The 24472-nt window shown below is 39.2% G+C and overlaps 1 protein-coding gene across 1 annotated transcript in view; it reads left to right on the top strand.

Moving 5' to 3' along the window:
* The window catches only part of LOC126176557 (uncharacterized), a 167494-nt gene extending 150246 nt beyond the window's left edge, over positions 1-17248 (top strand). Inside the window, exons 9-12 of the mRNA XM_049923717.1 lie at positions 1969-2247; positions 14843-15157; positions 15244-15404; positions 17110-17248. Coding sequence (XP_049779674.1) covers positions 1969-2247; positions 14843-15157; positions 15244-15404; positions 17110-17190 — 836 coding nt within the window. The 3' untranslated portion in view covers positions 17191-17248. The remainder of the gene's footprint in view (positions 1-1968; positions 2248-14842; positions 15158-15243; positions 15405-17109) is intronic.
* Positions 17249-24472: the final 7224 nt, after the last annotated feature.

Raw genomic sequence — 24472 nt, 5'->3', positions numbered from 1 at the left:
GAAATTGAGTGAGATCTTGTGGAAAAGAAAATGTTAATATGTCAACAACAGTATATGAGAAGAATAAATGGGAAATTTGTAATGTCTGATTCAAGATGTTGAAGTGCTCCTGCTGATCCTCATGTGAGTCTGTTACTTAATAATGAAAAGTTCAGGAGTGAAAAAGTACCATATTGTGAAGTCTTTGGATCTCTTATGTTTTTTACAGTTATTTTTTGACCGGATATTTCATCTGCAGTGAACAGTGTGAGCAGATTTTTGAACAGCCATACTAATGCACACTGGCAAGCAGTAAAAAGAATTTACAGGTACTTTTTGATACACCAGTTTATGGTATAGAGTACACAAACTGTGGGAGCAAAATGCAACTGGTTGCTTTTTCTGGTGCTGACTACGCAGGTGATATTACATCATAAAAATTAATAACAGGATTTGTTTTACTTTTGGCTGGTGGTCCTGTAACCCGGACTTCTCAGAGAAAAAGGTTGTTACTCTAAGTACAACTGAATCCAAATATGTAGCTGCTGCTACTGTTACTAAGGATGCAATTTGGCTGAGAAAATTACTATGTGGTCTGGGAATCAAGTGTAATGAACCAACTACATTACAAATTGACAACCAGGGCACAATCAAGTTACCAAAATATCCTGAAAATCACAAATGCACCAGACATATAGATGTACACTATCATTTCTTACATGAAAAAGTGATAGAAGTTGTTTATATGTGCACCACAGAATAACTTGCTTATTTGTTAACCAAAGCATTAACCAAAGAAAAATTTGTATATTTGTGCTCAATGTTGTTAATTGGTAAATGCAATCACTTAAGCAGTGGGAGTATTGGAAAGATTTTTCATAATTTCATTTGCCTGTGTTTGCAGTTCTTGTCCTGTTATGCTCACATTCTGAATGTTAGTGCAGAGAGTTTATCTATGTGAGTGCAGATGTTTATCTTTGTCTTGTTTGCAGTAGTAGTATTCTTTGTAGATTTTTTTTTGTTGCATGTGAAAAATCAGCCATTGTAAAGAAAGCCAGTTATTTTAATTAAAAAATAAGTTCATACATAGCTTTATTAATCACTCTTAGCTAACCTCCACTATCTGCATCAGATATGCAAATGGGAAATGGAGGTGGTATATTTGTTGCAATTGACAAGAAACTCAAAGCCATCAAGATAGAAATTGAAGCTGCATATGAGATTGTTTGGGCAAGACTGAGTATCAGGGTTGAGCATAAAATGATACCTGGATCCTTCTATCACCTGCCAGATTCATCTCCTGATGTAACCAGAAACCTGAGTTCACGTGTATGTAAGTTCACCAATCATACTGTATCTTCAGTGGAGATTTTAATCATCCAGCAGTTAATTGGGAAAATTAAGTTTTGTTAGTGGTATGCATGATGAGACCTACTGTGAAACTTTACTAAATCTCTTCTCTGAAAATTACCTAGAACAGATAGTTAGGAACCCCATTCATAATGGAAATATATTGAATCTAATGGCAACAAATAGATGCGACCTCTTTGAGGATGTACACATCGGATCTGGTACCAGCGACCATGACGAGGTTGTGGCAACAATGATTACCAAACTACAAAGGACAACTAAAACAAGCAGAAAGATATATATGTCCAGTAAACTAGATAAAAAATTAGTAGTGAAAGATCTCAGTAAGGAACTTGAAACTTTCAGCACAGGGCAGGAGGATGTAGAGGAACACTGGCTCAAGTTTAAAAGACTAATTGACCATGGACTGGATAGATATGTACCAAGTAGAACAGTTCATAATGTGAGGGACCCTCCACTGTTCACACTCAGTGTAAAGAAACTTCTAAAGAAACAGAAATTACTGCATAATAGGTGTAAAACAAAGCATACAGTCAAATTAGAGTAATGTTTCCTATGTACTTATACTGTCCCTTTACTTCTGAATAATATCAATGCTGATTTGAGTCTGGATTTCAGAAACTGTGTCAGACAGCAAAAATGAAATTCTGGCTGTTTTTGGTTCAAAACTAGAAGTTAGTTGCCAAGCTAACATAAGTCTTGCATATTGTTGGATGCACCATCCCAGTGGATCCCAGATAGTGGCTGAGCAGGATGATGATTTACTTTCAGTGGGAATATGCAAAATATCTGTTGAAACTACTAATTATTCTGACTCTGGTATCTGGGAGTGTCATATGGGAGGCACATATTCTGCTGGTGATGAGATTATCATCTCAAGATCTGTTTTCATTTCAGGTAAATACTGTAATATATCATATTATATTAACAAAAATCTTCATTTATTTTATAGAGAAACTGCAGTGCTGTTCCATAATGAAAATTATATTTCATGTGCATTTCTGATCTGTGTAGACTCCATATGCTTATATTTGAATAATTTAGAAGACCTCAATAGCTATTTATACTATCGCACTTTACACTGATGACATGGTATGGATGCATTAAATTTTTGTGTGATTCTGTGTGGTAACTTTAAGTACAAGAAAGCAGAAGAGCAGAGTATTCAATACATTACTTAATCTGCCATCTAGACATCTTCACTATGAAATGAGAACTTTTTCATGATAATCTCCTGAAACCACTGCAATTTTATATACACAACTGCAGTTGTAAGTCTTTTAAAAGTTTCCTATATATATGCTGTTCCTTTACTTGAAAACTGTTTTGTTTGATTTGATTTGGCTCTCAGATGGTTGAGGGATATGCAGGTGTGAAAACTGCCACACAGCCTGAATCTCACTTTTAGCTAGTTTTTCACTATAATGAATAGGACTTACTCTTTCATCCATGCAGTAAAACTCGTGAACCATGTTCAGTGGTCATTAGCAATATGGAATTTAAAAACAATATACGGAATTTGTGTTGCAACTGTAATTAATCTTCTACATTTGTATTATGGAGGGATTAAATGACTCCCTGAGAATTGTTGTTTGATGTAAAAGGAAAGTACTGCAAAATTTTTCAAAAAAATGTTCTAACATACCAACTTATCTACAGCCAATTATACAGTTTCAACCACTGTAAAACAATTGCATTTGAGAGTTATGTTACAGGAGGTATTTGTATTGACTCTTAGTAAATATTTATGTGGTAAATTCAACATGTTGAAGGTTGATGAGAAGTTGCTCAGATTTAAACTATGGAATGAAACAATATTTTTTTTATGTCACATAATTATGTACTGACTTATCATTTAAAACAGTGACAAAATTTCACATGCCCTTTTGAAGAATGATTAATGTTTGTTGCAAACAAATCTGTCAAATAACTGATACAAATTGACAACTTCTTAACTACTAATCAATAACTAATCTAGCAACTGACTTTCTGACTCCACACTGGCCTTAATGAATAACAATTAAGGATAAGGCTTTTTTATTATTACAATTTTAATGAGTCTTCATTTTCTATGAAGCGTTAAATAATTCATAAATTTTAAGTTTATAACATACTCTTCACAAACAATAATTGTTTTTGAAATGTGTAAATTTAAATTATATAAATTAAATATTTTAGTTTCCTACATGTTCCAATGTATGAATGTTACTGATTTATTAATTTACATGAAAGAAATATCTTTAAAATCAGATTAAAAGGTTTTTTAATTGTCTAAATATTTACATTTTGAATGTTTGACAATGATATTTTAAATTGTTTTCTAGAAACTCTGTTTGCAAAGCCTTTTTATTTTATGCAGAAATAGTGTTACATTAATAAATTTCTGTCTTCCTGGATTTGAAATTATTGAACTGACAGAAGAAATACATATATACGCAAAATTTTGACTTGTACAGATTCATAAATTCGTATAGGAAATGAGGTGATAAAATTTATTTTATATAGGTCATTAAATTACCTCAAATGTTGTTGGATAATGATTAAATGTGTACCAGAAAGAAACATAATCATAAATACAAAATAATATAATGAAGTTTACAGTGTATCACATACTTCACTAGAAGCATATATTCCTATATGAATTGAGAATCATGTATTTCATTAATTAGCTGTCCCAATAGGTCAGTTACAACTCAGTATCAAGTACTGTTAACTTGGTTAAAGTAGATAATATGGACTTGTAAAGCATCATAGGAAAATGAAATTTATTGACCACATCAAATACATAAAAAATTTATTACAAGAAACATTGTTTCCTGGTGCAGAAATACATAATAAATAAACAGGATTAATTCATCAGATCTCTGGAAAATGGGACCCTAAACCTTTCCAGAACCAAGTCTCTTTCCATTCTGGAAGTCAACTTCACCCAATGATGGACACAGGCATAGCAGGCCCAGAGTTTCTGAGCTGTGTGCTGGTAAGTGTAGCCAGTCTCATATTACCATGAATTCTGAATATGCATCAACAAACACTACTGGGGATGACAGAGGGACATTGTGAGTGTTTTGGAGAGTGGGAGATTTGGCTTAACTGCCTCGATTGTGAGGATGTTACACCATCTATAGAAAAACTTGTCTCAGGGTATCATGCATGCTGTTGGGATGGATGGCTGTTCAGGCAAAAGAATAGTTAGTGGGAATCTGCCACACATGCTTGGAACCTTACAAACACAAAATCATATCTCTCAGTGGGATTGGTGGACCATTAGAGATCACCAACACCCAAACTACTAAGAAGGCTGAACACAATAGTCCCTCTGGAAATCCTTTAGGAGACCTGGACTGTCATCATTATAACAGAGCACAACAGTGCCAGAACATCTTTATTATGATAAAAACAGAGGAGGTGTCTTTTGCGGAAGTATCTCCCTTCTATCTCAACTAAAATTCGTAAAGTATTTCTGGAAGTATAAATACAATCTAACACCATTGCTACGAAATGCTTCTGGTTGAAACTTCTACATCTCATACAAGTAAACACACTTCTGAGTTCGTCAACATGCTGTAGCAATTGAGAAACATAATACTCTCAACTTAAGTAATGGCTTCATAAGTTGTGGAGACATCACAGACATGGTCATGGACATTGACACTGCTGAAGTCCAAAAAGAATAGGAAATGGAAGCAAAAAAGTAGTAGTAAACACAACAGGGTGAATGAATGGTGAGCTGGAGAATGCAGCTTTCATCCTAACTTTCAATCTGCCTATCCCCCTTGAGTCGATGAAGTCTGGATTTATTTGACTGAAGATAAGATCTTATGTGCCCAATCTCGTTTGGTGTTATAAATGTCAAAGATACTGTCCCTCTACAGAAGAATGTAGTGGTAAGACATCACATGGAATATGAGGGAAATGTGCCTACACAGTAAGAGCATCACATTCAGAGGCACATTTCTGTGTAAACTCTCAGTAATCACCCTACTTGGAACAGGTATAGCGTGGCATTTTTAAAAGAAAAGAAATTTTTAATTAAAGTGACCAAGAAAAATTTTTATACAGATGCAGGAAAGAATATAAGGTCATCCAGCCTCCTGTTTTCTTTTCTTTGCTGCCACACAAACAAAGGCAACAGATATTGGCACAAACATGTGCACATGTAAATTTACAAGCAAATATACCGACACTCCTAAGTCTGCAGCTATTTCTAAACTAGTTTCAGCAAAGGTCACTACCGAACTGATTAGACAACCTGCAGCCATAAGTGAGGAGCACAGAGCAGTTCAGTCTTTTCTAAATAGCTTGCAGTGCTACAACAAAAGACAAAAAAACCTGTAAGGAAATCATGTGATAAGAGGTGGTCAGCATTGACTAATTAAGGTTACACTGAAGTGAGACTGAATACACACACTGATGAAGTGGAAGGTCATCCTACTTGGAACATGTGTCACCAAAGAATGTGAATGGTTTAGGAATATATGTGGAATAAGTAAAAATAGTATATGCCCTTGTGCCAATACATACAAGAAACACAGTTCAAGCCTTCAGAGAACCAAGTATTTAAAGGTTACATCATCAACAGGAAGGATGATATTAGTAAGTGAGAGGACAAAGGATGAAGTGACAGTATTTATCCATAAGACATTCCATTCTGTACTTGTTTTCCCCATTGCCCACCTTCAGTTAGTAACAGCTAATGTTTGGACACTACTATGTGCTGCTGGTGTTTTCCACCTCATGAACACATGGATAATGAAGCCCTTGAGGGTGTCATCTATAAATTGCCCTGCCCTTCCTCCTTGGAAATGCCAGTGCATATCACATGCTATGCTATGTGTCTCTACAGCCACTTGTCCCAGGGTGCAAGCAGTGGAAAGGTTCATCTTGTCGAGTAATGTCTACTTCCTCAATACAAGGAAAGCATGTCCTTTGGCAAGCAGTGGAAGTCTTGGATTCTAATGAGCATTTTGCTGCCTGAATAAACGTGCTAGGTACATAAACACTTGCCACCTAAATGGATGTTAAACAGAAGCATCTGGATGCTTTACAGTAACCTGTCTGTATTCCACCATCAAGGATATTGTAGAACATGTTAGTATCATCATCAACAGAGTGACTGATGTGTCAGTCCAAATGTTACCTGTTACGCCTGGCAGACAACCAGTATTATGATGGGGCAAGGAGTGCCATATAGCAGCCAATTGGCAGCACTGCAAATGTTCCATTATAATCCATCTGTTAGTGATCTAGTAGCCTTTCACATTTCTCTGGAAAAAGCTTGATGCATTATCATAGAGAGCAAAAATCAGATATGGCCTAGATTTTCACAATATGTTAACTGTTTCATAGCATCAGTAAAAATGTATGAGCCAATCATGAGGAGCAATGGGAAAGGTAATTCATGCACAGCAGTGACCATACAGCACAGCAGTGCCCTAAGCACTACACCAGAAGCTGTATAATAGAGAATGGCAAAATACTTTGAACAAATGGCATCTATTGCCAGTCAAGATGTTGCATTCAAATACTGATGGGAGTAAACTGGGAGTGCATGATTATAATTTAGCTCCAATGACATTGAAGAGTACAACCACCTAGTGTGTATGGGGAAATAAAATCATGTACTATCTGTAGCTCGCAATACCAAATCAGGGAGAGATGAAATGCACTATGACATGTCGAAAAATTTGAATAGTGATCAAAGAATCTCTCCTCGTGCTTTTAACAGAGTATAGTTTAAGAGACAATATCTTTATTCTTGGAGGGAAGCAATCATCACCCTCCCACCAAAACCTGGGAAGGATAATGCACCAACCCATGTAGTTATCACAGTGTAGTACATACCTGTTATGTAGAGAAGACACTGGTACTAATGATCAAGAGCACTGTAGTAAAAACTGAAGAAGCCAGAAAAATTTCAGTCACCTTCATTGTAGTTTCTATCAGTACCTTTCTACACATGAAAACCTAACACTCCTGGATGTGGTGATACAAAATGCATTTTCTGTGTAGGCAGCAAGTGCTATGAATATTTTTTACATTGAAATTACCTGTGAAACTATGTGACAATATTACTAAAAGGGTACTTGCTACTCAACATATAGCAGAGGTGCTGGGTTGCTGATAGTCACAATGAAAAGATTTTCAGAAAGTGAGCTTTCAGCCAACAAGGCCTTCATCAGAAATAGACCATATATACATGTACACTCATGCAAACACAGTTCACTTATACATGAACCCAGTCTCTGGCTGTTGGGGCCAGACTGCAAGCAGAAGTGTATGATGAAAGAAGCAACGGTGTGTGTGGTTGGGTAGGGGGTGTGGGTAGTGGGGGGGGGGGGGGGGGGCAGAGGAGGGAGACGGATGTTAAGGAGGTGGTTTGGGCAGGGTTGGGGAGGTATAGCAGGGTAGGAGTGGGGGACAAAGAAGTGCTGCTTCCTCATCCCTCCCACACGTATTCTGGTGACCACTGATCCTACACAGTATCCTAGCCCATCCTTAGACAACCCCTGCTCCCAAACCCTTGCCTCATAGCTCCTATCCCTGTAACAGACTTAGATACAAGACCTGTTCCATACATCCTCCCACCACCCCTACTCCAATATGGTCAAAGCATCACCTTTCCCTTCAAAGGCAGGGCTACCTGTGAAACCAGCCATGTGATCTACAAGCTAAGCTGCAACCACTTTGCTGCACTCTATGTGGGCCTGATGAACAAGCAGTCTCCAGAATGAGATTTTCACTCTGCAGCGGAGTGTGCACTGATATGAAACTTCCTGGCAGATTAAAACTGTGGGCTGAACCGAGACTCAAACTTGGGAACTTTGCCTTTCAAGGGCAAGTGCTCTACCATGTGAGCTACACAGGCATGACCCACGCCCTGTCCTCACAGCTTTACTTCTGCCAGTACCTCGTCTCCTACCTTCCAAACTTTACAGAAGCTCTCCTGCAAACCTTGCAGAACTAGCACTCCTGAAAGAAAGAGTGAAAATCTGGAAACATCCCTGAGGCTATGGCTAAGCCATGTCTCTGCAATATCCTTTCTTTCAGGAATGCTAGTTCTGCAAGGTTCGCAGGAGAGCTTTTGTAAAGTTTGGAAGGTAGGAGATGAGGTACTGGCAGAAGTAAAGCTGTGAGGATGGGGCATGAGTTGTGCTTGGGTAGCTCAGATGGTAGAACACTTGCCCAAGGAAGTCAAAGGTCCTGAATTCAAGTCTCGGTCTGGCACACTGTTTCAATCTGCTTGGAATTTTCAACAAGCAGTCTGTCTGCATGAAAGGCCACTGACAAGCTGTGGCCAAGAAACAGCTGGACCACCCTGTTGCTGAACATGCTGCCCAATACAACATTCTTTATTTCAATGATTGCTTCCCAGCCTGTGCTGTCTTGATTCTCACTGCTAACACCAGCTATTCTTAACTGTGTAGATGGGCACTCTCCCTGCAATATATCCTATGTTCCCATAATCCTCCTGGCCTCAACATTTGTTAGTGATTGTCTTACCCATCCAGCCCATTCCCTGTTCCCATTCCAGCACTAATTGCCCTCTTTCTATCAAATTTTCTGCTACCCCATTCTCCATCTATCGTCCCAACTGCACATAGCTTCCCTACCCTCTCTTCACCTCATCCCTGTATGCTCCCATAAGCAGAACTTTACTAACCACACACCTACCGTGCTATCCCTCTCCCTCTCCCTCCCCGCCCCAGCCTCCTCCTTACTCGTAACACTTGATTGCTTCTCCCATCATGTGCATCTACTGCTCGTGCTTTGGCCCTAACAGCCAGAGAGTGTGGTCATGTGTGTGTGGTGTGCACTTATGTGAGTGTTTGTGTGTACGTTGTCCATTTCTGATGAATGCCGTATTGGCTGGAACCTCACTCTTGACCGTCTTTTTTGTTTTGCCTGTCTGTGACTCAGGATCTCTGCTGTGAGGTTAGTAGTAACCTTTTCATAATGTTGTTACATTCCATCCTGGATTTTCCATTGTTTGATTTTGCCTATGATACTACTTAGAGATACAGTATCAGCCAAAAAATGTAGGAATGTCACTTCTGGCATTTTCATTCCATTATAGCGAGATCCTACCTTTCAGGGTGGTTTTTCAGGTTAAGTTGGCAATGCACTCTTAGACTGACATACTGAGATTTGTATTCCTTGGGGGAATGTGTCAACTGCTACTCTTTCTGCAACAGCTGATAACAGTATAGTGTCCACAGCCAGAAGCCTAGTCTGCTACTCTCTCTTTGTTGGTGATTTTTTTTTTTTTTTTTTCAGTATTTTATTCATCTTCTAGTTATCAGTTTTCAGTTTTTTCCCCAGATGAATGTGGATGTGCCTATTGTAATTGTATAAGTCATGTGGTTAATCAAACCAAACTGCAACTGAGAAACACAATTCTTAGTTTCAAGATATCAGTAAAATTCCTGGGCCTCCTCTTTGGTGCTAAACTCCCTTGGTTGCTACACTTGAAGCATCTCAAGGACAGTACTTCTATCATTTATCTACTCCATCAAATTATATTACCTCAGGATGTGAGAAGTAATGGCTCTGGGGTTGACTTAAGTGCAAAAAATTAATATTTTAATAAGTAAGCCAAACAAAATTATTACAAAGTCACAATAGTATCAGTACACCAAAAGATCAAATGTGAAAGAACTCATGACATTTGTCACTCACACAGTTATATATCCACAACAGTTGGATCATAGTTTTTCACTGTTATAAAATTCATCACAATTAATGTTATTATTATATAAGGCATTTTCCATAATTTATCATGCTACATTTTCTTAGCTTGATTCTTTCACTTTAATACACATGTTTTTCCTTCATAAGATGGCTTTATAGATAAAAAAATTTAAATTTAGGATTTGTTTTGATTACTAATTTCATTTCATATTGGTAATATTGGTATACAGTTTTCATCCACATCAGTAAAGTGATTTAACATCATTGTAAAACTGTCACCAATTTTGGTTTTCCTGTTGAAGTTATATTTTATGAAAAATTTTAGAATTTGTCTGACATAAACAATGTAGTCTCACATACTTGTGTATTTTTATTAGATACTACTAATCTGCCAGTTGTGATAACTAACTAAAAAATTAATCAAAATCTAAAATCTTCAAATTAGTAATCAAAAGAGTCAATTGGCTACTGAAAATTATTTGTTAATGACAAAAAAACAGAAAAGACAAACTATTGATTCAAGAAATACCCACATACCAGGCAGTACACTAATTCTCCATAGTGCATACTATTTTAAAAGTCAGCCACAGCAGGTGCATTTCAAGTTCTAAAGCTTCTAAATATTTCAGAGTTTTAAGTGCATTAGCAGCACATATTAGGAGGGGGGAAGGGGAATGGGGGTGTAAACAGTTCCTTTTATGCTCAGTTGTGGCAGGACTATGGCCGAAGTGGTTATGGTTCTGCACAGCCATCCTATCTAAAGATCTTGAACCCCATTCGCAATGAGGGCATTAGACAGGCAACAAGAGCCTTCAGAAAAAGCTTTATACATAACCTCTTTGCTGATGCTTGGGAATTGGCTTTAAACATCCACTACAAGTTTGCAAAGGCACAACATGGTCAATCAGTCCCCAAGCCTCCAGCCTTTAATCTTCTAGTCTGATTATAACAACGATAAATGTATGTAATTTGCAAAAGATTGAGAAGACCAATTAAGATTGGCGCAAAGGGACATCTTACAGAGCTTAGTGTGACTGATAGGAATGTTTCAACACAAGGTTTGAAGCTAGTATCTACCCCTGTTAGTAGGAGGGCAATGCTGTTTTTAAATCTAACAGAATTCAAGACATCTTGTACACCAGATTATATTTTGAAACAAGAATTTGACATGTTTTTAGATGAGCACTAAAAGTTCAAGTTTATCTATACTAATGGTTTTAAGCAGGAACAAACTGTTGGTGCTCAGAAGTTTCCTCTGATGTAGGGTCTGCTTATAGACAAATTTGCTGTCTTTGACATAGAGCTCTATGCAATCCTAAAGAGTGCAACAGACAGAGGAACTCTCTCATCTGCTCTGATTTCCTAAATGGCCATCTAGACAATATACGTAATTCACTATTTTGTCTCTTCTCTTTTAATACATGTTTTAAGAAAAACTGGAGTTTAGATTCTTACCTTTTTCTTATATTTATGTTCCACTTTGTGCATGTGTATGTGTTTTAGAACAAATTTCTGTACTTTTACCGAAAATATTTTGTCTTTTACTCACATTCACACTCATTTCTCAGTAAAATCAGCATGCACACTGCTGATACAGATTTGTGTGCCATAAACAAAAATTATCATTTTGTTTATCCCAAATTTGGTAAATGAGTTAAAGGCTATGGTTATTGGAAGGCTAACTTGTAAATTCCTGCACAGTCCAATTTGCTATTCACCCCTTTAATTAAATTAACAAGTAGACATTCTTCTCTAATATGCTGTAACATCTATTTGCTAGTATGTGACTTTCACTGTCTTTTGTCATGTAGCCTTCCATTTCACATATGTGGTATTGCTTCACTGTATCTACTAATCCATCCAAAAGAATTTGGCCCCACTTGTAATTATTTAATGAATAAGGTGGGACACACCCACAATAGTCAGTTACGTGTCTGCTAAATAGTGCGTGTAGATTCCACTTAAATTTATGGTCCTATTTCTACTATTCACAGATCAGTTCATACACATTGAAACAATTCATTGCTCTGCTATGATGAGAATTAACAGGTTGATTGATTTTTTTGCTTTTGTCACTCTGCTTTCATCCACATTTATTCAATACAAATTTGTTTAAACACTATTAAACTACAGTTCGATGTTGAATTTTTACTAACACACTTTGTTAATTTTTTTCATCCTACAGTAACTGATATTTTAACCTTCATATGACTTTTTGCATATTCCTAAAAACAAAGATGACGTGACTTACCAAACGAAAGTGCTGGCAGGTTGAGAGACACACAAACAAACACACACACACACACACACACACACACACACACACACACACACACAAAATTTAAGCTTTCGCAACCAACAGTTGCTTCATCAGGAAAGAGGGAAGGAGAGGGAAAGACGAAAGGATGTGGGTTTTAAGGGAGAGGGTAAGGAGTCATTCCAATCCCAGGAGTGGAAAGACTTACCTTAGGGGGAAAAAAGGACAGGTATACACTCGCTGGTGTGCACGCACACACACACACACACACACACACACACACACACACACAGCATATTTCAGTTGACAATTGTATGCTACTAACATGCAATCCAACATTGAACAAACTACTTCTTGCAAACTATAGTTATCAGCTACTAGCACTACAAGTCCTCTCATCTGAGATGGAACCAGTGGCCTGATTTTCCCTGTGGATATATTGCACCAAACTTGTGTGAGTGAAACAGGGAAGGGACAGCACTCAAACTTCAGCCTTGTTGAGAAGTCATGAAGTATTTCTTTGAAATGAGCATCCATCTCCTCTGCTGAATCAGGTTCATTATAATTACTACATACTGAAAAAGCATTGATTCTCAAGAGGAAGTGTGCCATTGCATTGTAGGCCCCTTGAATATGTTGCACATCTTTTGTATATTGACTCATATAATCCAAATGGTGAAAGTGACATGATGGGCAGTCTCTCCCAGGATTCTCGAATGTCCTATGCTAATGGTCTGTGATCCACAAAAATAGTGAATGGCCTACCTTCCACTTCTGATTTGAAATGATGTACCACCTCTTACACTGCTAACATTCCTCTGTCAAATGCAGACCATTCCCACTGTGACTCAGTTTTTGAGAAAAGAATCATAATGGTTGTTGGACACCATCTACTAATTGCTGGAGTACAGTGCCTATGGCTATGTCACTCATTTCAGTGATGATAAATAATAGGGCATTGGTTTTTGGGTGTACTAAACTCACAGCTTCTTGGAGGAATAGTTTGAGATGTTATTGAAGGCCTTGAGCATTTCCGAAGTCCATATTAGCAGTTTCCTACAATGTTTATTTGTGTCTATTAGCAGTGCTTGTACAGCTGCAGCCTGCAGTAGATGCTGCCTATAGAAGTTGATGGTTCCCAAGAACTGCCTTAATTCTTCACACATTTGTGACTGGGGAGAGCTTGAAGCAGTGCTGTTTTCTATGCAGTTGGGAAGAGATTCCTCATGCACTAATGTATGCCCTCAGAACATGACTGTGTCCTGGCCCAGTTGGCATTTTCGCATATTGATTTCCATGCCATGGTGATAAAGCATATCTAATACAGAACACAGGTGTACCTCATGATCTGATGGATTTGATTTTTAAAAAAATGTCATTGAGGTATGAATAAGAAAAAGGAACATCTCTTAAAATTTTATCAGTAAAATGCTGCTTGGTCTGTGTGGCATTTTCGAGTCCATAAGGCATGAAAAGACACTGATACAGTCCAAATGGAGTAATAAAAGATGTCTTAGATATGTCCTCCTCTTGCATGGGGATCTAAAGGTAAGCCCTCTTGTAATCGATTACACTGAAGACACATACCCCTGCCAAAGCTTAAGAAAAATTCGGAATGTCCAGAATAAAGTACCTGTTTGGAACTGTTTGTGCATTTAGTGAACAATAGTCCTTACATATTCTATGAGACCTTCCTTTTTTGACACAAATGTATTGTCTGATGGTCTCACAATCTCTGCATTGAATAACTCATCTGCAATATTCTTTGCTGTACAGAGTCTACCTGGCACTAGGCACTGAGCCTTATAATGAACAGGGCCCCAGCAATGTAAGGATATGGTGCACTGTCTCATCATTCACAGTGCACTTGACCGAATGTTTGCGCTGCTCAGTAGTGTCACTCATCACATGTGTGAAGGACCCACCCCTCCTTCTGAAAATGATGTTGGCTGACAAGTGTGACATGTTCCACTACAAAAAGAAACGTAAAATAAAATAGAAAGAATTAAACATTTCAGTTCTTTATTTTTTTTAATGTTCTACATATATTGTAAAACTAAAATATCAGATTTGCGCTTAATCATTTGAAGAACTAGCAAAGGTTTGATTATTTCAAGGCTTTAATGACTACGTTTTGTAATTTTACTATAAGTATATTTACCTGACTTCACAGTCATCATGCATCCATAGTTCACTTCATGCACAGGCACATGTAGTCATTCTCTGTTTGCTGAAATGGTAAACCCAAAGGAGCTCACAAAAGAAAGAGTAGTTATCATTGCTTAGACGCCTTCCTGTGGTTAACAGGTAACAGCTATGTACAGATCTTACTCAAGTTAATCCATGATGAGAAAAAAAAGCGTTCTGACTTACATTAAAATAATCTCACCCAACTATTATAGTTTTAATTGCTGCCAACCTTGGTTTATGTTGCCTAACCTAATAGTTCATTTTCCAACAAATGGAAGAAAGATATACATTTAGGTGCAATAATTGCAGTTCACATTCGGGAAAAATAATATACCTGAGGAATTCTTTATGCAGGAACAAGATTATCAGCAGAAGAAAACAGTTTGTTAGTCTCCCCAGGAGTTACAGCTTACATTACATGCCACTCAGTACCTCAGGGCTCAAGTCTTTCATACTGCAGATTCATACGGCCAGATGGTACAAATATACCTGCAATCCCAGGGGTCATGAAAGAAAAATATATATATTATGGTGATGGACTGGAAAGTGGCATATGTGGTCTGCAGATCAATAATCTGCAGAATGAAGATATTGGTAAATGGACATGTGCAGCAGAATTACAAGATGATAGATCTGAAGCCACTGACGTCATACAAATCAACATTAGTGGTAAGTTATGTGGAAAGTTTGATAAAACTTTTGAACCATAGTACTTAGTGATTCTTTAACTATATGTCATATGATTTAATTTTCAGAGACATCTGTTGCTTATGTGAGCATTATAGTTGTATCTGTAGCTGTCAGTCTAATTCTGGCATCTGCTGGGGCTATATGGTGTGTAAAAAGACATTACAAGTGTTCTAAACAGCCTCTGCCTCCCATTGTTTTCTCAGAACTTAAAGAGTCTGTCTCACAAGTAAGTAACATCATTCAGAATTTTCATAGATAACAAGTAGAACCCTCTCAAAATTATGTTATAGAGTACTCATTTCTCTGCATCATTTTCTCATGCTAACTTTTATCAAAAGTAATATCATAGCGAAGCTGTTGCAAAGCTTCCTGACAGATAAAAATAATGTGTGGGGCAAAATTCAAAGCTGTTCCCTTATTTTTCATACCTTTCTAGCATTCAGGGTCATCTTATTACTTTGTTAAACCTGTGAAGTTCCTCAAGAAAATATTGTTTACTCTTAATATTGTGTGTTCAGTAATTTATTAAGCACCTTCTGGGTTTGAAAATCACTTGAGCTTGTGTTCTATCTCTATTCATCCCATGCTCAATGTTATATTAAATGATATCAATTACAGAAAATCTGACACAGCTAAACCCATTTAAAACTGTCTGCTACTTGCAATACTGTTATATGGAGTTTTTTTCCATGATGTAGTGTTATAGACAGTTAACAAAACCCACAGATTTTATACTTGTGTGAGGAACATACACTGGAACCCATAAAGATTAGAGTAGAGTTGCAAATTCTTAAATTCAGAGCATTTTGTTTGTGCCTTGATCATTATTCAGATTCAGTGCTTCATTTTTCTTTGCCTGGGGGTTACTGGTATCTAGCTCTTCATCTGTAGAAAAAGTGCTGAAATGATTTTTTTCTGATTGTAAGTTGAAAATGTATTTTTCTCATATCTTGGTATACTTTTCCTATTCAATAATAAATGGCATGCTGCTCAGTCAAGGGAGCAATATTAACTGTTTAATTATTTTGAATTTTGTTGCTAAGTTTGTGGAAACAGCATTCTCATATATTGCAAGTGCCACCAGGTACGCTTCAAGGCATTGTTTGATATGCTAGCCATATCTGAGAGTCTACATGGCACACTTCTCATTAAAAGTAGTCATCATTGCAGTATATGTTTATTGATGTTAAGAGAGCAGTGCGAAGGGAAAGCTGTTGAAAAATCAAAACTCCTTTACTATCAGTATTACAAAACATTTCAGAAATTCCCATGTGAACACCATACTATACATTGCAATTGGACACACAATCCAAATCCATTTTGCTTACATATATAATGTTTTCTTTTGTTTATTTCTCTGAGTGCAATCAACATGGCTCTTTGCAGAGTGATTTTCTTTACAAGATGATAAGAGACCTTGAATAGTGTATTCCTAAAAGTAAAAATTTTGGCTTCTGTGTTATCTTCCCTAAAATCTGACAAATTAGGTTCAAGCAGGCTCATCCACTGATACAGTTTTACCTGTATATATTCTGTAAATAGCACATGATTTTTCTGCAAATAGATCTGGTGTCTGTTGTAAATACTTGCTTGCCTTTAAGCCAAGTATAAGAGTATGTGCTTTCACCTTTAGTCTTTTGTTATATATTTTCTTGCTAGTCATGAGTGGTGCAGAAACTTCAATTTAAAGACAATTAATTTGTTCACTGTATAGCTGCTGTTGAGAAGTCCATAACCAATTATAAGAACTAACAAAATATGGATAATATGTGATACATAAGCAGTACCAGTCAAATAGTCTTTTTTAGTAATTGTCCAATATAACAAATTTTCCTTTGTTACTTTTTATCTATTTATAAGTCAATGTTCAATCAAAAAATTAGATGTCACAAGTAATGTAGTATGGAATTAATACTGCCTTTCTTTTTCAGTCTGATACAGGCTCATATTTATCCAGTGACAGCAGTTCACAAAGTGAAACACCTCAAAGAATGAGTTTGGCACACATTTAATTCAGTGAGTTAGCACATAACTACGGCTTTGTCATGCTGTCTAAATTTTGTACTGAATACCTCAATTCCTGTTAAGGATATTATTATTATTATTATTGTTGTTGTTGTTGTTGTTGTTATTGTCAATATCATTATCATCATCATTATGATTACTAATCATTGGTCATCACACATCCACTGCTGGGTAAAGGTCTTTTCTAGACTTTTTCGTGTATTATAGCCTTCAGCATTATTATTATGCAATTGTTGCTGTATCCAAGTTAACAGAGTTTATATTTTTCTTAAAAATGTGTGCTGCTTGTCTTTAAAAAATTGTGGCTCCAAATTGAACCAAATCATAACATCTTCATTATTTATTTATTTATTTATTTTATATATAAGAAATAAATATAATAAGAGAGTTTAAACTTAAACTTAAACATAAACATGTGTATGTACTGTAATTGTAGGATTGAATATCATGTCACAGTATTATGTGCAAAAGCACCACAAATATACTTGCATTTTATGGTGAAAATATGTGAAAATTATTGTATATAGAAGTAATTTTAGTACTGTACATTGATCCTCATAAGAAGTAATTTTTATTTTCAATCATTGTAAATGAGAAAAAAAAACAATAAAAGTAACTGCTTTTCAAATTATATTATTTGCGAGCTACTTATACACTGTTGCTTCTGCAACCATGTCTGGGGTCATTCCTCATATTAAACAAATGTTTCCAGAGTCTAGATTATTTATGACATCACATGCACACTGGGAGATGCTGCATTGTTCACTGCTTGTAGTGTCAAGATATCTCCTCACCTGAGTAAGCATGTAGAGCCAAAACTAACCTGGTCAGTGTGGTGAAGGACAGTGTGGCAGTAGCATGCTGACTGACACTCCCAAGGGGTCAGAGCTCTGACACAGAAGAGAAGGTGAAGAAGCTGACTGCACAGATTGAGATTCTGGAGGTACTGGTGACTCCACTGGCAACGGAACAGGGTTAAAGACCAAAGATATCTGCAGCAGCTGGCATGAAAGACATGAAAGGACTAAACATCTGTTGTCCCCTGTGAGATGCAGCAGATTATAGTGCAGAGGTGGCTACTGCTACAATATCCACTCAGATGGTTCTTCTGGTTAGGACACCACAACCAAAGTTGATTTCAATACCTGCAGACCAACCCTGTCAGTTGTCACCAGGACCACTTCATGACCTGGTTGCACTGAAATCATGCCCCATCACTATCAAAGGGTCTGCCCAAAGGTGTGTGCTCAGATGGGAGTACCCATATGAAAAGGCATTGCTTCTTCTTCAACTCGAGCCAGCACCAGTGGTAAAAGGTCAACCAGTGTGCTGTGGGGTCACCCATGTAGCACCCCTGGCTGCTCACCACATTTTGGTGAGTATGTGATTGGCTTCCATGGGGCCCCAGCCTTTGCAGCATTAATTCCTCTTCCTGGGCTGCAAACTTACACTTCAACTATTGGTTGCCTCCTCTGACTTCCCATTGGATGGTCGTTTTGGTGTAGACCCTTCTTGGACTTGGTTCGTGATTTTGGTCTTGATTTCCAGTTTCACTCCTGGCACTATCTTCACACTCCAGTAACAGTTATATGGGCCCATTTACTGGGTTTGACCTGCCATCTTTTCCAAATTTTACTTAAGTGCGTGTCATGCTGAGAAAGTCACCCACTGTGGTGTATACTCTGCTTCTGTGCCCTTACATCCTGGCACCCTTCCTTCCTGTTGTAGTAGTATGCCCAAAACCAAACCTAGAACCAATCCCATTGTAGAGGGGGGCACACTCCCCATGTATGCCTTGGAGTACATGCCTATCATGACTGGGACATGGGGAGTCCCAGCAATGGATTACTGGCCAAGTTGCCTTTGCTGAGGCTGGATGGCGCCCATGGGGAGAGCCCCCGTTTAGAGTGGGTGGCACCATGGCAGATAGTTTGCACACAAAGCAATTTAAACTTTCTTCAGCTGGTGGTCACAAAGCTCCAGCAGTCTCTTTGAATGGAAAGGCCTTGTATGAAGCAATAAAATACTTTCCCACCAAGTTCTCTTCTCTGGTCTCACTGTATGTGAAATGTGGGACTAGACGACAAGGAGGAATATACTCCCCCAATACTTAGTCTGTACGAGGACTGATGGGGAGACCTTTTTGGCTAAAAAGCCTCTATGTTTTTGTCAAACTTGAAGACAAAAATGGGGAAGTTGCAGCCATCTCTAAGATGAAGATCAGTTACCTGCTGATTAAAATTCCCCTGCCATCCACAGGCACTGCTCTATTGTAAAAAGTTGGGTGACATTCCAGGGACTGTCATCCCCCACAAGAGTCTCAATTCTTCCAGGCATCATCTTTCCCTGTGATCTTCTTTTGCAATCTGAGAATGAGCTGAGGCCCAACTTAGAGCAACAGGGTGTGTACTTCATCTGTTGTGTCCAAAAGGGTCCATATGAAAATAAAGTTCCTACCAGGGCTTTCATCCTGGCTTTTGAGGGTGACATGTTGCATGAGAATGTCAAGGTGATAATTCACCAGTGTGATGTGAAACCCTATATTCCACTTTCTATGAGATGCTTCAAGTGTATGAAGTTCAGACATATGACTTCCCATTGCACCACTACCCCTGTCTGCAGGGATTGTTGAATGTTGCACTCCCCCCCTCCCCCATCTGTGTAAACTTTGATGAGTTCCATTATCTCTGTTCATGAGAATGCTCCATTTTTAAGTGAGAGAAGATACTCCAGGAGTATAAGATCCTGGACAAGCTCACATATCCAGTCCCCATCCCCCAGATAGAGGCATCTCATCTTCCTCTAGCTCCTCTCAGGACTCTCCCTTCCACTGTTTCTGCTGGTTCATAGCCAGACACCAGTTGATGGCTGAAAGAACCACAGGCTACTGGCCATCGGACTTCTCATTCTTCCTCTGTCCCTGGAACCAGTCTAGGGAAACCTTCCCAGTCCTCATCTTCTAAGGAGAAGAAGTGGAATTGTAATGGATTTATCCACCATGTGGCTGAGCTATGGCAGCTTGTAAGTACTTACCCTGCATTTTGTATTGCCACCCAGGGAACATAATTTCCAGCAACTCAGACCTCTGCCATTTGTGGCTACCAAGGTTATTTTAAGAATCATACTGACTATGAGAGGATATGGGGTAGAGTTTGTACATATGTTCTGGCCTCTATATGTAGTGACTTGTGCCTCTTGATACACCTCTGGAGGCTGTGGTTATTTGGGTTAGGGCACATCAGTATTTTAACATCTGTAACATTTATCTCCCTCCCAGGATATACTGTCTGCATTACTGTGTCAGCTCCCCCATCTTTTCTTGTCTTTGGCAACTTCAATGCCCATAATCCTTTGTGAGGTGGAACAATGATCACTGGCCATGGTAAATAAATCAAAACTTTACTGGCACAGCTTGATCTGTGCCTCTTGAATTCTGGTACCCCACACACTTCAGTGTGGCACACAAAACTTATTTGGCCATTGATCTTTCCTGTTGCAGCCCTGGTCTTCTACCATCTATCCACTGGAGACTCCACAATGACCTGTGTGGCAGTGACCACTTCCGAATCTTCCTGTCCCTCCCTTAGTGTTGCTCCCCTCGATTCCTGCCCAGATGGGTTCTCTGTAATGCTCCCCATCACAAGGCAGTATCAATGTGGTTGTTCAGCATACAGTGGCAGCTGTTCTTTTGGCAGCCAACCAAGCCATCTCCTATTCCTTGGGAATCCCCCATTGAAAGGTGGTCTCTCCAGTGCCACAAGCTGCACCCTTCTCTGGAGCACTTCATTGCCCTTAAACGGCTATGTGCCTGTGTCCACCACCTCATAAAATAATGAAAGCAATAATCCTGGGAATAGTACATTTTCACTATTTGATCACATAGCTTTCTATCACAGGTATGGGTGAAGGTCAGACACCTCTATGGCATCCAGTTCCCTGCAGGTGTACCAAGTATTTCCTCATGTGGTACCATGTACAGGGTGTTACAAAAAGGTACGGCCAAACTTTCAGGAAACATTCCTCACACACAAATAAAGAAAAGATGTTATGTGGACATGTGTCCAGAAACGCTTAATTTCCATGTTAGAGCTCATTTTAGTTTCATCAGTATGTACTGTACTTCCTCGATTCACTGCCATGATTTCATACGGGTTAATCTACCTGTGCTGCTAGAACATGTGCCTTTACAAGTACGATACAACATGTGGTTCATGCATGATGGAGCTCCTGCACATTTCAGTCAAAGTGTTCGTACGCTTCTCAACGACAGATTCGGTGACCGATGGATTGGTAGAGGCGGACCAATTCCCACCGAGCAAGGTGGCGCAGTGGTTAGACACTGGACTCGCATTCGGGAGGACGACGGTTCAATCCCATGTCCGGCCATCCTGATTTAGGTTTTCCGTGATTTCCCTAAATCGCTCCAGGCAAATGCCGGGATGGTTCCTTTCAAAGGGCACGGCGGACTTCCTTCCCCATCCTTCCCTAATCTGATGAGACTGATGACCTCGCTGTCTGGTCTCCTTCCCCCAACAAAGCAAGGACCAATTCCATGGCCTCCACACTCTCCTGACCTCAACCCTCTTTACTTTCATTTATGGGGGCATTAGAAAGCTCTTGTCTACACAACCCCGGTACCAAATGTAGAGACTCTTCGTGCTCGTATTGTGGATGGCTATGATGCAATACGCCATTCTCCAGGGCTGCATCAGCGCATCAGGGATTCGATGCAACAGAGGGTGGATGCATGTTTCCTGTAACAAAGTGCTTGAAGTCATGCTGGTACATTCTGTTGCTGTTTGTTTCCATTTCATGATTCATGTGATTTGAAGAGAAGTAATAAAATGAGCGCTAACATGGAAAGTAAGCGTTTCCAGACACACATCCACATAAAATATTTTCTTTCTTTGTGTGTGAGGAATGTTTCCTGAAAGTTTGGCCATACCTTTTTGTAACACCCTGTATACTGATCCAGATTCTGTCACCAAATATTTTGCTGAGCATTATGCTCATGCATCTGTCTGAGAACTACTGCCCTACCTTTCAACTCGTAAAACAGCAGGTGGAGCATTTGTGTTTATCTTTTACTGTTCACCAGCTGGAGCAATATAATGCTCCATTCAGTGAATGGGAACTCGCTAGTGTTATAGGCCATTGCCCTGATATTGCCCCAGGGCCAGAGTGCATCCACAACCAAATCCTGAAACATCTCTTAAGGGATTGTCAGCATGACATCCTTGCCCTCTTTGATCATATCTGGAATGAGGGTGAGTTCCTAACTCAGTGGCGAGAAAGCACAATAGTTCCAGTACTGAAACTGGGTAAGAATCCCATCAAGATGGACAATTATTGCCCAGTCAGCCTTACCGACATTCACTGTAAGTTGCTCAAACACATAGTGACCAAACAGCCGTGTTGGCTCCTTGAGTCTCAGGGCCATCTCAGGCATCTCAGGCTACATCTCAGGGTGGTTCTCACAAAGGCTGCTCCACTACCGATAATTTGGTTCACCTGGAGACCACACCTGGCCTTCACACATCATCAGCACCTCATCTTTGTCTTTTTTGACTTACAGAAGGCTTATGACGTGGCATAGCATCACCTCTTCCTTACTATGTCAAATGAGTCAGGTCTCCGTGGTTCACTCCAGATTCTTATCAAGAACTTTGTTTCGCACCGTATGTTCCAGGTTCAAGTGGATGCTTTACTCAGTATGCCCCATATCCACAGGAATGGGGTCCTGGAGGACTAAAGGACTCTGTACTGAGTGTCCCTCTCTTTCTGGTGGCCATCAATGGTCTAGCGGTAGCTGTGGGGTCTTTTGTATCATCCTTTTTATGTGTTGATAATTTTTGCTTTTATTATTGCTCCTCTAGTATGGCTGTTGCTGAGCATCACCTATAAGGTGCCACATGAAAGGTGCAGTCATGGACTCTCATCCTCAGTTTTCAGTTGTCAAGATTTTTGGAACTGGTCTTCGATTCTCGGTTGACATAGCTTCCCCACCTTTGTTAACTTAAGTGAAAGTGCTGGTGACACCTCAACACACTTTACTGCCTGAGTGACACTAGCTTGTATGCAATCACTACCCTTTTGCAGCTCTACAAAGTCCTGTTTCTGTCCTATCTCGACTACAGGAGTCTTGCATTTGGTTCAGCATCACCCTCAGCATAGTAGATAATGGACTCCATTCCTCATTGTGGAGTCTGACTTGCAACAGGAGCCTTTTGAACTATCCCTGTGGAAAGCTTATTAGTTGATGCTGGAGTCCATTACCTACTGGGTGCCAACAGCTACTGAATTACACTATACACATTTTTAGCTTCTCTGAATATCCCAACTACTGTGTCATTTTCTCTGGAGGGTAGCTCCACTCCCCAAAACAGCGACCCAGAACTGGTTTTACAGTTGAAGTATGTCTATCTGGAACTGAAACTGCCTCCACTGTTGCCTCTGGTCAGGGGAATATCGCATCTGCCCCCATGGCTTATGCCCTGACCTAGAATTTGTTTCAAAGTCTTCTTTGAGCAAAAGATTTCATTGACCCGACAATTTCTTGCTGTTTGTTCTTGGTTGTCCTTGAGACGTATGTGGGTTTGGAAGTGGTACTCTCTGATGACTCGACAGTTGATGGATGAACAGGCTTTGCATACACACATGCACAGTGCAGTGAACTCCACTCTCTGCCAAATGGCTGCAGTTTCTTCACTCCTGAATTGATGGCCATTAAACTAGCCCTTAGCCATGTTCAGTCTTGCACTGCAAGAGCATCCTAACCAGTAGTGACTCCCTTAGCAGCCTTCAGGCTATAGACCAGTGCTACTCTCCTCACCCACTGGTTACAGCTATCCAGGATCTTGTCTCTGACCTCCATTGAGCTAGACAGCCAGTCATTTTCATTTGGACCCCCACTCATGTTGGGATTCAAGGAAATGAATGAGCTGACCAGTTGGGCAAGCTGGTCAGCAGGATGATGAATCCTAAAATGAGGGTCCCAGAACTGGACCTCCGGTTGTGTATACACCATTGATTGCTAGAAGTCTGGAACACAGAATGGTCTGGCCTGATCTCCCCAAACAAACTGAGGACAATTAAGGAAACCATGACCACTTGGCAGTCTTCCCTACATACTTCTCTCAGGGAATCATCCTCGGTCGACTCCATGTTGGCCATACTTGCCTGACCCATGGCAACATTCTCCAAATTGAGGATCACCCTCACTGCCAATGTGGAACCTACCTGATGGTGGCCCACTTTCTCATAGACTGC

This window comes from Schistocerca cancellata, chromosome 3 (genome assembly GCF_023864275.1).
Source record: "Schistocerca cancellata isolate TAMUIC-IGC-003103 chromosome 3, iqSchCanc2.1, whole genome shotgun sequence".
Taxonomy (NCBI): Eukaryota; Metazoa; Arthropoda; class Insecta; order Orthoptera; family Acrididae; genus Schistocerca; species Schistocerca cancellata.
The sequence above is the reverse complement of the archived record's forward strand: the minus strand, read 5'-3'. Positions and strand labels throughout refer to the sequence as shown.